Consider the following 17689-nt stretch of genomic DNA (forward strand, 5'->3'; position numbering starts at 1 on the left):
CGGTTTTCTTCCTCATTCGCACCCATTCAAGCGAAGGCCTAGAAGGAATTTTGTTTTTACTAATCCAAGTCCATCTAATGTCTGGAAGGAAATTCAAGTTTATCCAAAGTTTGGAAGGAAATCCGAAGTTTGTTGAAGCATCTGAAGTTATAGGAAGCACAAAATCACAATGAGAACCGAGGTCTGAAATAGTTCGTGTGCATATAAAGAATAGAGGTCCTAAAGTCTATCACATAGCTTTGAAAGATCTACTTCAGGGGTCTGTTATATTACAAAGATCTAAAGTCTTGTAGGAAGAGGTTGAAGTCTTGCAAAATAGAGGTCAAAAGTATTTGAGTTGTCTAGAGATCAATATTTTGAGAAAAAGAAATGGGAACACTAAAGCATTGTCTTCAAGGAATTGTAAGAGGACTATCCTCTTGATGATCTTGGTGAACCAGGTACTGAAGAAACTTGATTAGCACTTATGGAGGGCTACATTGACTTTGATTTCTCTTATTGATTTCTCTAAGAAGAAGGTTGTTGGGTTTTCCCCCTGGGGGGTTTTCCCAGGATAAATTGTTGTTTATTTTTGTGTGTACCAAGATTTCTTTTATGATAATTGCTTGGTGAAGAAAGTATAAAATAAGAACATAATATTCACAAGTAATTATCAAGTTAAGGAAATTTATCATCTTTCTTGAAATTCCAACACTTCTTCATGACAGACTGATACAACTGATAAATCCACTTGAAAATCTAACTTAACTTTGTATCTAAGGGGAGAGATCTTGAATATAAATAATGAATTATATTCAAGAAAACACCAAAAACAATTACCCCCTGAATTCCCAGATTCACAATTTGCCTCAAACCCTAATATAAGGCATAGGCTTCAACAACATTGTTGGAAGTGTGAACTAAACCCCAAGCATACCTATGTTCTTCTTATTCTCAAGGAAAAAAATTCCACACCCACCCCAACCCACGCTCCTGCCATGCCTAACTTGTAATGAGATTCTTAACCATAAAGATTCTTAATTCATAAATAGGCTAGGTTACAATACCATGGGCCTTGTGAATGCTACTAAGAATATTCTATAATATTATTTTGAGGTTAAATCCATACCATCCACTTAATCATTATTGATAATTAAATTAAGATTCTAGAAGCCTTTTTCCAAAATAGATATGCCCATGGATGTAAATATCATTGTAGTAGCTTAGAAAAACTCTCAAAATAACTATTGACTCTTTAATAATCTCGATAAATAGAAATGTTGATACAACATATACAATTCAATGGTTTTGAAAGTATTACAATCCATAATTGATAAATTAAAATGAGGTGTTCTAGTTTATCTTGGACGATCAATTCCAAGCATATCTAGAACCCATCAACATTAACTATGATAGTCCTAAAATTATGTGGATTCTTCCACTATCATCTGCATGCACTTACACCATCAATTTAATTGGGTTTGTATGCTCGAATAATGGGGTAAAGCACAATAAAATGAAAAAACAATGCAGGTACAACTAGCATAACCACATTAAATGTACCACTAGCAATGCAAAGAATAAAAACTTACAAGAAGCAAAAACAAATCACAAAAATCAAAGAGGCAAAAAGCATCAAATAACAGGTGCATGAGACAAAGCCCTCGGTTTTCTATTATTTTTTGTTATCAAGTTTAAAGCATACATTTTCCATTTTCCTTTATAGTGCAATTAAATCATAAACAAATTCCTACTTACTCATTTTGTGGACAACAATGAAGTGAATCTCATTCAATCATATAATTTGAAAATGTGAAATTTCTCCTCAAAAGAAAGATATAAGTGGGTTAATTAACACAAAAAGCAAAAAAATATTGAGACAAATACCTAAAAGCAAACCAATCTAGCAAAAGAAAGGTGGGAAAATACCATCAATCAAAATTCAAAAGGCCATGAAGAGATAAGAAACAAAAACTTGCAATTGATGCTTCATCTCAATAAATCACATGGTTTTTTAGAGGATTTAAGAAGCTTATTTACATTAATTATATCCACCTACAACACAACATTATTTACACTTCGTTTACATGGTAATCTTTCCTAAATTAAAATAGAATAATAACTATTAACATTATCCATGGCCATATACAATAGATATGTAAAAGCAACTATGGACTCCATTCACATCAATGGATTTATTGTGAATTGCACTTGTTTTCTATGTTTGTCATTCTTCCTAGGTTTGTTCGATTTCATATATAAATTTTGTGAACAAACTTTTGACCCCACACTATATTTAAGCTTTTTATCTCTATCTTCAATAATTAGTTTCTAATTGGATCATTCATATTCACTTTATGTAAAAAAGGATTTACAATGCTTAATGGAGAAATAAATGGAAATGCATGGAAGGATTAATGCCTTGGGATGAATGACAATTCTCGTTATGGCATAAGTTTTAATAAGCCTTGTTACAAAGTTTTGAATACATAGTTTATTTTATAATTTTGTGTGAATAACCTAAATAGGTGGAGCAAGTGATGACCACCTAAGTTCATTCACTAAAATAGGGCGTTATGAAATCTTACATATAGATCAATACAACATAGTTATTGATCATGAGTATTTTTTTTATTGATGTATAATTCATTTTTTATATTTATTTTTGGTTCATCATTGTGGTGGTATTGGTCTTGTTATGATGAATTCATAAATCTCAATTACACTATTTGGCAAGCCATTCACACAGAAATGGCCTATGCAAAACCCTTAATTGATTCTTTATATCAATGCAATTTTTAAGTCAATTGATGTTTCTAACCTCATTGCAAGGATTAAAACCTCAATTGAGACTTTTTAACTGAAAACAACTACATATGTCAACAATATATTGATTAAGAGTATTAAAATACCTAAAAACATTTAAAAACCCTTAATCAAGGATTCAAAAAAAAAAAAAAACACTATTTTGTAGGTTTTCATAGAGCCAAAATTTCAATAAGTTAAATCCCTTCATTTCTTCCATGGAAAGTAGTCAAGTTAGTACATGTAGATTCACCATTGAATTCTCTATCCAATGATATAATTTTATCATTTTTTTTTTTGCTAGTTTGTTCATGACTTTCAAGATTAGCCTTTGGTTAAGAAACCATGACTTAGGGTCATCTAAACCGACAACCTTCACACAAGGAGTGCCTTAACAAAACACCCTATCACTAACTATTATCTAAAACTTATGAAAACATTTTTCTGGTAGATAGTGAAGACCCTATAAATACTTATATTAAAAACTATATAACACAAACTATAAAAATGTGTGTACTTGTGGATGTTTCCTATTCAAAAGGATATTCTATTTTTCATTTTACTTATATAAGAGAAAAAACAAGGTGTCCAAAAAAAAGAGGAGTGATCATTCATTCATTCATGTGTGTGTATTTTAATCTTGACCATTCAATTAGATGGTGGGAACAAAGTTCACTTGTTAAGTTTTATAGAAATGCACAAAAACAAGCATTTACTTAAATTCAAATTTGACATATTAAATCTCTTTTAATATTTTTTGAACAACACATGGCTAGAAAGACGACACAAACTACTATTATTTATTTATTTATTTATTATGCATGCTAAAATCACAATGCACAAATAACTTTCAAAAGTTTCAATTTAAACAAATATGTGAAACCAAGAGCAGCAGGATGGGGAGGGGTGCCCTATGGCCCGGAGGAAATTAAGGTTGCAAAAAATGACCAAATTGAAGTGTATGCCCTCTACCAGGGGCTTCAAATAGCCAAAGAAAATCAGGTAGCTTAGCTCACTATTTTGGGAGACTTCCTCCTTTTTCAACATTTGGTGAAAGGCTCCTCTATGAGGGAGAGACATAAGAAAGTTTTGTGAAAATAATTAAGAAAGCAATGGTTGTCTTCAATAACATATTTCCATGTTCTTAATGATCTCAATAAAGATGCAGATTTTTGTGTCAATGAAAAGTGTAAATTAAGATTGAGAGATTTAAATCAATGACAAATTTAGGTCGCCTCCTATTTCTTAGCCTTAAATAGATTGACATTGCACAATTATGAAGGATTGCATTATGAATCAGGAATAGTATGACATGTAATTTATGTTTTTTTGTGGGTCAATTTTGTGGGATATATACCTACAAAACCCAGTTTTTTATTGTCCAATTTAGAGTCCCACATAAAACAATTGTAATTTTAGTGTATAAAAAGATTCAAAAATTGTTTTTGAAAATATAGTTATGTACCACCTAATACATTTGTTGCAATACACCTACATTCTTACATATAAATACAAAATTCTAATTCTGATTAAATACTTCATTCTACTTAATTGCATCTTTTATAATTCATCTATTTTTTTAAACCTTAAATCATTTAAGTACTTCTATACTATTACTGATATTACCCAATTATTTACCCTGGCTGGAACAGAAACAAACAAACAAAACATTAAAAAAATAAATAAATAAAAAATAAAAATTACTTCCATGTACCAACAACTTATTTGTATTATAAAATTTCAGACTTCTTTTCTGTTACTTTCTTATTATAATTTATAATCATATCCAAACAATCCTATAAAATGTTATCTCCACGTCAATGTTGGCAAATTAAAATGATATTGAAAACCATGGTAAAATATATTTCTTTAATATATTAAAAACAATGCTTTCAAACACCTCATCCATCTTTTATTTTACCTTTTAGCATTATGTTTTCAAACTTTCCTACCTTGGAAAGTGAAAATCACTGTATTAATGTCAATCTCTTAAAAGTAAGGGCATTCTCTCGGGAATTTATAGTGATTCCCTTACCTCATCCATCCTGTATTCACCTTTTCTAAATTCCGCAATGGGCAGCATACTAAGGAGTTTAATCCAATTTGATTTCTTCCGACAATAGGTTTAACCGGTTAATTAAGGGAAACCAATTTTTTCCCAGTTTTATTTTCTATAAATTAACTTATTTGGTTTTGTGCTACTCATGCATGTATTATAATCCCTCCTCTATCACAGAATGGTTATTTCTATTTTGCATTAAAATTTTCTTTCCATGATCTTTTTGTTTTAATATTTTCTTCTTTTATGTTTTAGTATTTTCTTCTTTTATGTTCAAAATATATGTTTGTTTCTCTGAAAGAAGTAACACTCTTTAACATTTATCTTCTTTTTTAAGTTGAGACATGTCATTCTGAAATTTGTATTTGTATCCTCCTGATGTGATGCAACCTTTTTCAATAACAAAATAAGCGATTAAAAACTTACAATACAAATTGAAATTTCCTAAATTTGTGTTGCAATATAGCTAGATTACGGACTGCAAGTTCTAGTTCTCTCTCCTGCTATCAGAGAAGGAGTCCCAGCAAGTAAAAGCATAGATAAACTACTCTTTAAATCTATAGAATTGTTTGTGAGTATAGAAATTGGGAAGGCCTCACCTACATGGATAGAAACAATGCAATGATAATGAAAATAAAGATATAAACGAAGATTACAATGTTTAATTAACCTTATCATTCGTAGCTGCTAATTGAAAAGCTTTCAGAAATGTTTCTGATGGCTGAGCACCATGTAACTTATACTGCCCATTAATCTGCAAGGGATAACAATAACTTTAGCAAACATCAACAACATATGTTTTTGAACTATAGAATAGCATCTTCCATATACTACAGAATAACCAGTGAATCTTATCACAAACCAGAAAATGTGGGACTCCCGTCACATTACGTGCATATTTCTGAAGCTCTTCGTTAATCTAGGAGCCATAGAAAAACTTGAAGTCAGAGAATGCCTATTGTTAGGAACAAGCTGATATCAACAATTATATAAAAAAGTAACGAAATGACATGTTAAGGCTGAAACAAATACAAAATCCTGTCATATGATCATGGAAGCTAAAGTTTACCTCTTTCAGTCCGTTATTTGGATCATCAAGCCATTCTTTTGCACCCGTTATACCCACTTTCTCAGCAGCCTCCCGAAGTACTTTCCTACAATAGCAACCGAATTCAGAGAACTTGCAAGTTAACATATGAGGTACAGTTAAATCGATTCATGTTATCTAACATGGAACAGTAACTATGCCTAATTTGTATAAATATACAGGAATCTAAACTGTTTATGTTCTGGCTATAAAGAAAGCCAACATCATTAATTCGTAGCTAAAGCCTGAGATTGAGAATTTGATTTATAGAAAATAATATAAAATGCAACATAGTCAAAGTCACCAATTATCTCATTTCGATTGTAGAAATATGTAAGTCTAACACTAAATTCTGTACTAAATTTAAACCATTACGGGATGATGGAAGAAGACATCCTCTCTGATATAACTACTATTGAAAGCAATATCAATATCTAAAAATTTAATGTAGATGGAGAAAAAGAAAACGCTGGGATTTTTTTATTTTTTTTCATTTATAGGTGGGAAAATCTATCCTAACTCAGTTATCAAATTAGCAGTGAGGACAACCATCTCTATCTGCTAACCATGAATGCAGGCTGACTCATCACCGTTATTCAAAGAAAACCATGTCACCTAGAATAACCTGTGGTCAGTTAGGGGGCAGGGTTTCACCCCTGCCAGGTGCCTCTGGGTCTTGGACTGTAAACCTGTTTCCTTAAGTCCGAGAAAGACAAGCTCTTAGCCAAGCAAAAGCAGTTTTAGAGCATACTCCATGACGGAGAGAACGCTGAGTTACTATTAAAGAGAAGCTGAGTTACTATAAAGAAATCATTAAGTTAAATTTAGAAAATTGAAATTACCTTTTTTGTTACCAAATCAAGAAAGAAATAAATATTGCAAAAATAAGAGAGCTTCATAGCAAAATACGGTGCAAGAGAAAATTTAAATGCCTTGGCATGAAAGAACCTATAAAATATAATGCAAAAAAAAACCTATTAAAATAATATGGAAGATAAAAAGCAGATTCTCTCAAACCACCCACCTACCAAAAAAAAATCTAATTTTCAAAACATGTGTAACTAAAACCAAACTCCATAGCCTGTTAACTAATAAAAAATAAAAAAGAGCTCAGAAATTTAATTTCCACGTTATTCATCATTAAAACAACTTGATAAATCAAACCAATCAATTTAAGTTTAGAGGTCCGATAAAGCGAAGGTGGTCTCACTGGATGGCATCATAATTGTCAATCACACTTTCATTTGCCTATTTACATAGGCATGTTTATTTTGATGTTTAAAATAATGGATTTGTCATGTAATGAAAGTCTCTAATTTTTTCAATAAATTGTGAATGCTTTATATGTTCTTTAGTCTGCTGGCGTTTTGCAAGTTCTTGATGCATTTTTGCCCAGTGGTAAGTTGCGTCTGACACTTTGGCTTATCAGTTTGTTGCCAAGACCTAGTCCTATGACCTTGGATGAAACACGTATTTGTGGCTAGAGATTTTTCCTCATGAGAAATAATGCCCCTGGAGGACTGTGATAAAAACATTAACGCTGTTAAATAAACTATATATCACTAACAAACTCTTTCAACGGTAAATGCAATCACAGTTCAGAGTACATTTCAGATTAAAGCTTACCGATCACCTATATACTTTTGCTGTGTGAAATAATTGAGAAACAACTCTTCCACAAGGGCATTTTGCTTTTCCAGGCCCTGCTGACCTGCAAATGCTATCAATCGATGGCTGTCCAATGTGTCCCCCCTGCAAGAAAATTATTGATCCAATTAGTAAAGATGCTTACCCATTAGTCTTTTGTCCTCGATTCCATTGATATGTTACTAATGGGATGACTTATCAAAATCTCAACATAAGCATGCATTGCAAAATTCAAATTCAGATCTTTAAGAGTAAGATGCAGCAGCTTACGTCAGGCCCCCAATTTTAAAATCAATTCCAACACTCTGGCATGCCTGGAACAGTGAAATATAAATGATGTCTTAGAACAGAGCCCTATGAATTTAATTATCATCCTAAATGAGGGAAAAAAAACATCAATTATTGAGGAACAGCATGACATTAACCTTGCTAACACGAGACATAATGCGTTCTGAGTTCTCATCGCCGAATTTTTGCTTAAAATAAACAATCTTTTCTATCCCTTCTTTTGGTGCATCAGGTTGAAGCAAAAATGGATGCCACCTGACCTGGAATAAAGCTCGTAAAGTTAGGCATTCTTCCTCTAATGAAAACAAGGATATGCTCGATGCCACGACTAATATAGACACAAAAAATAGACAATAAAATCGAAAAAAAAAATGACTAGACTACCTGAAAGTTGTAGAGATCCTTTGATGCATCCATAGCCTTGTTCAGATGCCTTTTGCCGATAAAGCACCATGGGCAGACAGTATCCGAAGTAATGTCAATTGTAATAAGCTTCTTCTCAGGTTCCATAGATAAAGATTGAGCCATTATGTTGTGTTTCTAATTTTGCATTCAATAAAGAATCAAATTACAACCATGCTTTGATCACAAGTTGGGCAACCCAGCGAAAAGGAAATCTACACTGTGACATGCATGTAGTTATAATTATATTTTTTAATTGCAAATTTACAGCTATTCCTGCCATGAATTAAAAATCGTCAACTTAGAATCCAACTTGATGTAAATTGTAAAGCTAAGTCCTAAATTGTGATGTAAGGCAATCCATGTTCTGCTAAGACATCTTTTATCATGAAAGGTCTTTCTGCTCTTTGGATGAATATGCAATTTCTCATAGAAGCCTTCAATTTTGACAATATGGTATTCAGCATCCAATGTTCATATCATCCAGATCCTTCGTTGCCTTAAAATTTGTTTCCAAAATGCTGCCCTTTCATGTACAGGCAGAGCTATAGTGGCAAGATTCCAGTTTCCAGTTTAAAACACTTGGGTTCCTCTCGCGTCACCCTACACACAAGACTACAGTTTGCAATTGAATACTTCCGTGTTCCTTTCTTACAGTTTTGAAAACCTCACTCTGCACCACCTTAGACAAAGACATCTGCCTCGCATTAGCATTCAGAATGGTCAAAGAGTACAATAGATGTCAACAGGACGGAAATCATGAAAACTTTTGGGTTCCTCTATTACTGCTCTAAAAGCCTCACCCTGCACACACGACTACAGTTTGTAATTTAAAACTTTCTGGTTCCATTCTTCTGTTTTCAAATCCTCACTCTGCACCACGTTAGACAAAAGACATCTGCCTTGAACTAGTCATTCAGAATGGTTGAAGAATGCAATGGATATCAACAAAAGGGGAATCATGCAAAGAAAAGGGAAAAGTAGGAGGAAGCAGGAATTTTGATAAGCATGCACATATGGAGGAACCAACGAGGCTCAACCTTTAAGTGTTAAAGCAATCTAGAAAAAAGATGTTGAGATTAGAAGTGACTCTTCTAGAAAAGCACCAGCTTGTAAATGCAGGGACTACATTACCAGAAATGAGAAACAAAAAACAGAATGTAAAATGTGTGTGATATGAGAAATGACAAATCTTAGGTTTCTACCATTGTGTGTGTGCATGCATGCCAACATAATAAAAAATTTCAATATCTACATTATACAAACTGTAAAAAGAATAAAACTGTCCAAAAAATCAGTGAGACAATTATGTACGTTCTTGTCCAATAGCACAAAAGCTGACTTTGTAAGTTTGTAAGATGTCTTTGGCCCATACTGAAAAAATAGCATCTGCTTGCTGCTATTTTTTTAACAGTGGCTATTTTTAGACACGCTACTTAAGTGTTGACATAGTTGCTATCTTGACATTGCAAGACTTCTATGCTTTTGGAGGTGGCACTGCTATTTTGGGCATTTCTATTTTTAACAACTTTATTTTTAGCAGGTGGAGAGGCAGTGCCATGGTTCTGCTGAGCAGTGTTGGATTCGCTGCTGGTTTCCGATTTGGATGGAAGATGTGTGGTTAGATTTCAAGATGATCATCAGCAAGTGTCAGGGGCCTCACATTTAGACATGTGGTGGCTAAATATAGATATACCAAAGCACTCAAAATGCTTGATTTATAATTAGCATTTGTCACATAATCTAGGTGCAGCGAAGTTCTTTCTTAACCTATCTATGGTCTATTTGGAGGTTCAAGTTCACTGGTTTGGCATGTACATGCATGTGAGTTGTTATTCTGGCAAAGTTCAAAACTTATCCACTTAACTCTGTTTTGCATTAACCCTTTAAATATTGGAAATTATAAAATAGATATTTGCACACAGGATAGAGTTTGCATGCATGAGTTCACATGTCTTAGTCTAATTTGGCACTAAAAGAGCTTGAGTTGTGCATGCATAATTGCATATTTTAGAGCTAAGTTTACTAGTGCAGCGCATGGTTCAAAGAGAGTTAGTATGCCTTGCAAGGATTTGACTTGGAGTTTGAATCCTTCCTTATCTCACATCTCTGCAATGCATGCATTGGGAGCCTCTTCTCCCATACTTCTATAAAGGAGAGATGCAGACCATTCTTTTACAAATTGGACTCTTCTTGCATGTTTCAAGAGCACTTCTTCCATCTTTCTTCCATCCTTCTAGACTTGACAACACTTCCATTGCTGCTTGCCAGAGATTGACAGGGCAGCCCCTGGTGTATTGTATCTATGGTTAATTTCCAACTCTATATTAACATATCAAATGATTCAACAATGCTTTTTCCTAGCTATTTGAATTCCATGGTTGTTCCCTGAGAGCAATCATGTGGCAATGTTGTGCACTAATATTGAATTGTTTATTTTACTCAAGGTGTATATTCTCTTTTTCATGCATTTGTTTTTCCTTGTTATCTCACTCAAAGCACATGTTCTTATCCATTCATTTCCATTTGTGGTTGAAATTTACAATCCCATCTTTTGCAATTTATTTATGAGCTTTTACCTTGTTCTCAGGTGCAGTGTAGGTGCTTGAAGGCAGCTTTATGCGTTGATTTCTCTTAAGCTTATGTGCAGATTTCTAAGCAGAAAACAAAAGACATAAAACCCCAGGGACACCCCCCTATGGCTAGAAAAGCACCAGCCCACATAGAGAGGTATCTAGTGGTGGCGGGGCCCAATTGCCTATAGTGTGATAACAAATCGGCCATTGTTGGGGACACTATCAAATATTCAAACATTAGTAGCTTGTGGCTACATGATGTTGGTGAGATTTTTATTTAATTGGTTGCATCTTTCTATCTTATTTGGTGACTCCACTGTTGTTGGGTTTTGTCATGTTGGACAACCTAAGAAGATCTCCATGATTTGACCTTGCACAAGGCATAATTTTGGGCTTTATGAACCTGAATATCTATTCCAGGACAAGGAGGGTAGATCATCACCTACGTTTCCCTTAATGATCATATTGCAGAAGGATCATGATCAATCACAGATGTTGAACCAATATAATGGGTGTAAGATAATATACCTCTGGTGGAGGAGTTCTCTCACTTTGATAAGGGAGAGGATGAAACTTTTCTAATTTTCATGTTAAATTTGTCTAGACATTGCATAAGATTCATCCTTCATTCCAACAAAGGAGATTTCTATTGGATTATGTTGGACATTAATAAACTTATCTCTATCTTTTCTTTTGATTCAAAGTTTCAATCCCTCTCAAGGTGTAAGAAAATAAATTCAGGGCAAGCTTTCTGCACTACCCTATGAGTGCAAGCACTCCTTGTTACTAAAAAGAAACAAAACAATGGTCTCCTTGTAGGACAACCAAGTGATTGGTACAATAGGATGGTATCCCTTCCTCCAAGTTTCAAATCCCATGGGGGCAAATCTTTGGCTCGCTATGATAAGGCTCAAGGAGTACGCTCCGCCACCCTCACAGAGTCTTGACTCTTGCTAACTCAGAAATTCTTGGTATATCTGGCTTACAGAGTATTGGATATACTCTTGTTGTTATAGTGGTAGCTGTTAGGTTCGATCTTGGGCCTCACCCAGATTACTCCAACGAGTTACTGATTCACCATGGTTAAAAATAAAAATAGAAAAAAAAACAGTGAAAACCTTGCACTTTCCAAAGTTTCTAATGATGAAAATCAAGTTTATAAGTGGGCTTGTTACCACAAAATCTAGCAAACCTTGGATAGGGGAACCCTACAAGACAAAAGCTAGACAAAGTGCTAACAATGGGGTAGAGGCCCAATGTCACCTCAACCAAAACCCCCTGCTCTTTACGGATTTTCATTGATGGGAGGAGTCCTAGTAAGAGAGGAAGAGATTAATTTTAGGATAGATAGGCTGCAGATAAGGTATAAGATGATCACACTAGGGCTCATTCAAGAGAGAGAGACAATATAAGTTCAAAGGCTTCTTTAAGGAAGCTGCATCGCTCTCAATGAAAAGACCTAGAAAAGGGAGGTGCAAGACCTAGGGTTTGATGTATTTGACGATAATAGGAGTTCCAAAGGTCAATACCAAAGAGAAAAGGTTCCTTGTGTGTTGAAATGTGTAGCTTGGGAGGTACTCCCACAACCCCTGGGGTACTTGGTTTGTGGAGTTGACCCACAAAAATGGAGCTTTATGGGCAATGTACCCAAGTGGTTGGTTTTGTACCCAAAGTTGGGGGCGCAAGACAAAGGTGGAAAATTAATAGTTTATTCATTGAAAGCTTGTCGGGCACCCTTGAAGGGCTAAGGGGAACCAGAGGCTTCAATGATGTGGCAAAAATCAAAAGGAATGTATTTCTTATATTACTTGGGCTTTAGCAAGATAACTCAAGTTGTCTTGGGCTACAGGTCACAACCCTTGGTGAAGAATGACACCACCTAAGAAACTATAGAAGAGATGAGATTGAGACCATTTGTGCATCAACCAAGTGAATTTCATCAAAGAGAAGACTAATTTGAGATAGACGCAAAACTAAAGGTGCCTATCTGGGGTTGAAGAGAAGGATGAGTTTGTCTTTTTCATGTGATATGGATTGGCCAAGTTAGGAGAGTCGTTGGATGAGTATTCTACATGGTTATTTGCACATGATTGGGATCATCATTGTGTTAAAGGGTTGAGCTTGATTGTTGTGCATTAAAGGAGGACCAAGACCCTGTCTAGCTCTAGTCTGAGGGGCTGCAAGGCATGTGGTGAAGCAAAATAGTTGCCCAAAGTCTCTCAAGTAATGGGCAGAAGGTACGAGGCCTATGTGTGAGGTGATCGTAATGTTTGATGGTGATTTGGCCTTAGATAAGGGACCTTCTAAAGTAGTCGCATGAATCCTAAAGATGGCCAAAAATATTAGTGACTTGATGTGTACATGACCGAGTTTCTTCATGGATGTGCAGTGACATGAATAAGGTATGTGATTAGTTCTTCTTTATGTGATGATTGCTAGGTTGATGAAGTATGGATTTGGACAATGATTATAGTAGCCCTAAGTTCAGTGATCAAAGTGGTTGTTCATTGGTGTGAGGGCTGCTTGGTGAAGTCCTTATGTTCAATATGTTTGATGAGCCAAACTATTGATAGAAGGTAACTTATTTTTTTCCCTAAGGATTGATATCTTGGAGTACCAAGAAGTCAGTTAAGAGGGTTTTTTGGTGATGCCCTGTTCTAGAGATTTGGTGTGGCAAATCAGTTGCAAGAGGGTTGTGTTTAAATACCATAAGTGCAGAACCTTTGGAGTAGCAGAGGGACTGTTAGAGGGTAGCCTATGTTCATTCATTCTAGGAGAAACTAGAAGGTTGATAGAAGGTAGATTGTTTAGCTGAAGATGCAAGCAAATCTGGAGCAACAGATGTACTTGTGAGTAGTAGTAGAGGTGGAAAAGGCCCTGTCGGGTGTTTAAGGTACGTGGACCAAAAGGGCTGAGTTGAGCGCTCCTTCAACAAGTCAAGTGTGTCTTGTTCAAGGGAAAATTGATGGTCATGCATTGTTGACATCAAGCCTTAGTTGTTTTCCTTATATCAGGGCTAATTATAAGGGCCATGAATCCTAGTACAGGAGTCCTATGTTTTTTGTATTAAAGATTGTAATATAACAAGTTTTGGGTTGAAAATTTCTCTTGTGTACTACATTGATTCACTGTTGTACATTTTCCACTATACAAAGTGCTTGAAGTTGTGGTATTTCAGTGTGTTTGTGAACATGTTTTAGACATAGACATGATTCTGAAGTGCCGAGGAAAAATCAACATGCTATCAAAGCTACCTTGAAGGGACAGTTGAATCAGAGTGTGCACAGCGTACAACTCAAGAGGGAGTTGATTGCATTGTTGTTGAAGGACTAGCAACATGGCAAAGTTAGTCATGAGTTTGAGGTACAAAGATAGATTGGATGGTTTATCCAACTATAGACCTTGGAAGGAAAGGATCAAGCTTGTCTTTTTGTTGAACAAGATTCGAGAGTTTTCCGACAAGGAGATAAAGAAACCAACGAACCCTAAGGAGTTGGAAGGGTATGAGGAGTTCGATGTGAAGGCGAAGCTCATCATCCTAGATGATGTCAAAGATCACTTGATACCTCATTTGACCGGGAAGAACATTGCTCATGAGATGTGGAAATCTCTTCATGACTTGTTCCACAATAAGAACGAGAACCCATTGTTGATATTGAGAGAGAAGTTGAAGAGCACCAAGATGTTGGATGGTGAAGGTGTGGCTCCATATCTGACGAGACTTTCTCAAGTTTGAGATGAGCCTGTTGCCATAGGTGAAAACGTTCCAGAGCCTAAGCTGGTGAGGACTGCTTTGAAGGGATTTTCTGAGGAATGGAAGTCATTTATCAAAGGGATCATTGCTCAAGAAAAGTTGTCAAATTGGTATAGGTTATGGGATGACTTCATCAAGGAAGAGCTGCGAGACAAGGACCTTCATAATAAGAAGAATACTTCTTATGTTTGCACCGAAGATAAAGGGAAAGGCAAAGGACTTGAGCAAGCTGAAGTGTTATACATGTGGCGAATATGGTCATTATGCGAGCAAGTGTCCATAGAAGAAAAAGGGAGATAATGAGAAGAGGAAGGGGAAGGAAGTAATTGGGGTGCTACATCTTCTAGTGAGTTAGATGACTTCTCAAGGAGTTTCGAGGACGACTTTGCTCTAGACTCTCATTTCTCCAAGGGTGCCATCAACGAGACTACATGGTACGTGGATAGCGGAGTGTCAAAACATATGAAAGGTTCACGTGGAGTTTTTAAGAGTCTAACCAAATGGGACTCCAAGTTGCACATGGAGGATGGAAACAAGAGTCGGAAAGTTGTCAAAGGGGTAGGGGTTGTGCCATTCAGGATGGGGACAGGTGGGTTGTTACGAGTTCAAGATGTATTATGGGTACCAGAACTTAGATACAACGTGTTGTCTATCTCAATGATCGAAGCAAAAGGGTTTGAGGTGATTTTCCAGGATGGCAAAGTGAAACTCAGGCCTAGAGGTTCCAACTATGCTAGAGCTTGTTGTCGCCTGAAGTGTACACTTGAGGTGCAATGCTCATAGTAGGGGTTGTCATTTTGATCCCTACTCACTTTGTTTAGACTTTCTCCTAGCTAAGTCAAGGGGGGTAGTCCCTAAAGGTGATAATGTGGGGAAAACTTGTTGTAGCACAAGTCCTAGGAGATTAAGGGCAAGATCACTACCTTAGAAAGTGTGATTATTAAGTGAGTAATGTATGAACTCAACTAGATCAACAAGTTTAGAAAATATAAACCAATTCCCTAAGACAATGCTCAATAAAGATTAAATCACTTGCAAAATGGAAATATTTCAAGTTAGAAGATAAGAAGTGCTGCAAGGAAGGTGTTAGTACAAGAAAATGACAAAATATTAAAATATGAGCAATGATATATAACTTGCAAGAGTGAAAGGAAAATTATACTCCTTTCAAAGATAAGTGCTCAAATAAAGATGACAATATCAGAGACAATGAGTGATATGATTAAAATATAAGTACAAGAGAAATATTATGACTTTGCAAGTGAAATAAATATGCTCACAATTTAACAATATGCCTAAGATAGATGCAAGTTAGGTGAACGAAATGCAAGTCTAACTAGGTGAAAAGCATAGTCTTGGTTGATTTTAGTTAAAATGCCTAATCTAGGTGAAACCTTCTCCTCAATTGTTTTGAAGTTAGTTGCAAACACAAGTTGTAGAGAGAAGGTTCGGGGAAGAAATCTAGGGCTTTATTAATGATACCTCCCCTTGATTCTAACTACCCAAGTGCCTCTGGCACTGCAGGGACTGTGGCCCTAACGATTGCAAGGTCCCTGGTGTTAACCGCCAATGAGGGTCTAACTTCTCAAATTAGATGAAGAAGGTGGCCCTAAAACTTTCTATCAACCAAGCTTAGGTTTGGAGGTAAATTTTAGGATGCAAATTAAATCTAAAATGCAAGATGGCAATGCAATGCTTTAATGAGATACAATGTAATCAATATTGCTTCAAGGAAAGTAAAATGCCAATATGCTTGTAATCACAAAAGGATAGATACCTCAAAACACAAGATCACTGGCTTATGACAATATTCAATGAAACAATAGGAAATGACTCAATGAAACAATAGCAATGATGGATGCTTAGATGTTTGAGCAAATCAACATGTCTTTAGATAACAATGTGCTAATTAGATGTTCTCACTTATTTAGACAGTTGAACAAGCAAGAAATTATAGAAATGTCACACTTATAATATAGCAAATGAGATTGCTGACGAAAATTTCAAAGTTACTTTAGATCCTCAATTGAAATGAGACAAGCAACTTAAGAGATGCAATAAAGTGAATGATGCAAATGCTAGTGCAATGCTAACAAAAGGCTTCAATGACATTTAATTATAATATTATGCTTCAAGGAAATGAAATACCAATCCACTTATGATTAAAAGTAATTTAAGTACAAAGTGAGATTAATTTATGACAATCAAGCAAATAGAGGTCACTCAATGAAACGAAGCGTTAGATAAATAACACAAGTGCCCTAATGGAAATTGCTCTTTGAGTGAAATGTATATTGATTATATTTAGGATATCAATTTACTGATGATATGACGTCAATATCGCCAAAAGCATATATGAATCACAAAGGCACAAGTAATTATTTCAATGATGATAAGCAACTTCAATAGAATTATAGCTTAGATCTATGAGCCAGATGGAAATTATTCAACGATAAACAAGCCTATTTAGACCAAAAGAGTGACAATTAAATGAAATGCTTTAATTAATGCAAATTAGACACAATGATGCAAGCTAGAAACAATGAAAATTAGCTCTAAAAAAATTAGTGAGTTATTCTAACTAATGCAAGAAAGGAAAGAATTAGTGCAACAGAAGAGAGGCTCGTCCTTAAAAAAGAGATAAAGATAGCAAGGGGTGGCCCCCAAACTCCCCTTTATATATATATATATATATATATATATATATATATATATATATCCTTGAACATTCAAAATGGGTTTTTCCTTTGTAATATATATATCTATATATATATATTACAAAGGAAAAACCCATTTTGAAAGGAAAAACCCATTTTGAATGTTTAAGGATAACATACCAATAGAACTTTAGTGTCACTCCTCAAAACTTTTAAGGATAACTTTTTAAAAATTAAAATGAGAATATTCATTGCAAATAAAAATGACTAACTTTTTTCTCAAATTAGAATTAAGATAAAAAAAAATGATAATATGTTTGCTTGAGGTAGCTCAATTGACAATGGCCATGAAAATGAAGTTTCACCAAACCAGAAGTCTTGAGTTCAAATCTTTAATATAGTTTTAAAAAAACATTAATTTTAGTCTAGCCACTT

The 17689-nt window shown here is 34.9% G+C and overlaps 1 protein-coding gene across 1 annotated transcript; it reads right to left on the reverse strand.

Annotated features, from left to right (window-relative positions):
• Positions 1–5241: 5241 nt before the first annotated feature.
• LOC149142496 (oxidoreductase bty37-like) lies at positions 5242–8403 on the reverse strand. The gene is made up of 7 exons (XM_089447506.1): positions 8250–8403; positions 8003–8125; positions 7848–7891; positions 7557–7682; positions 5913–5997; positions 5706–5762; positions 5242–5597 (listed from the first exon to the last, which is right to left on the reverse strand). Exons 1-7 carry the CDS (start codon positions 8391–8393, stop codon positions 5505–5507), a joined length of 672 nt encoding a protein of 223 aa, XP_089303632.1. The 5' UTR covers positions 8394–8403; the 3' UTR covers positions 5242–5504.
• Between the last annotated feature and the right edge of the window lie 9286 nt (positions 8404–17689).

The sequence above is a fragment of the Pinus tabuliformis genome, chromosome X (genome assembly GCF_031772625.1).
Source record: "Pinus tabuliformis cultivar Carrire ecotype Pingquan chromosome X, CPIR1, whole genome shotgun sequence".
NCBI classification, from domain to species: domain Eukaryota; kingdom Viridiplantae; phylum Streptophyta; class Pinopsida; order Pinales; family Pinaceae; genus Pinus; species Pinus tabuliformis.

Excerpts from the sequence above, each read along its gene's own strand:
- LOC149142496 (XM_089447506.1), bottom strand. The coding sequence starts at position 8,393 with ATGGCTCAATCTTTATCTATGGAACCTGAGAAGAAGCTTATTACAATT. Across the intron at positions 7,892-8,002 it reads TTATGTCTCGTGTTAGCAAG|GCATGCCAGAGTGTTGGAAT; the intron begins GTTAATGTCATG and ends TCACTGTTCCAG. Across the intron at positions 7,683-7,847 it reads TTTAAAATTGGGGGCCTGAC|GGGGGACACATTGGACAGCC; the intron begins GTAAGCTGCTGC and ends ATTTTCTTGCAG.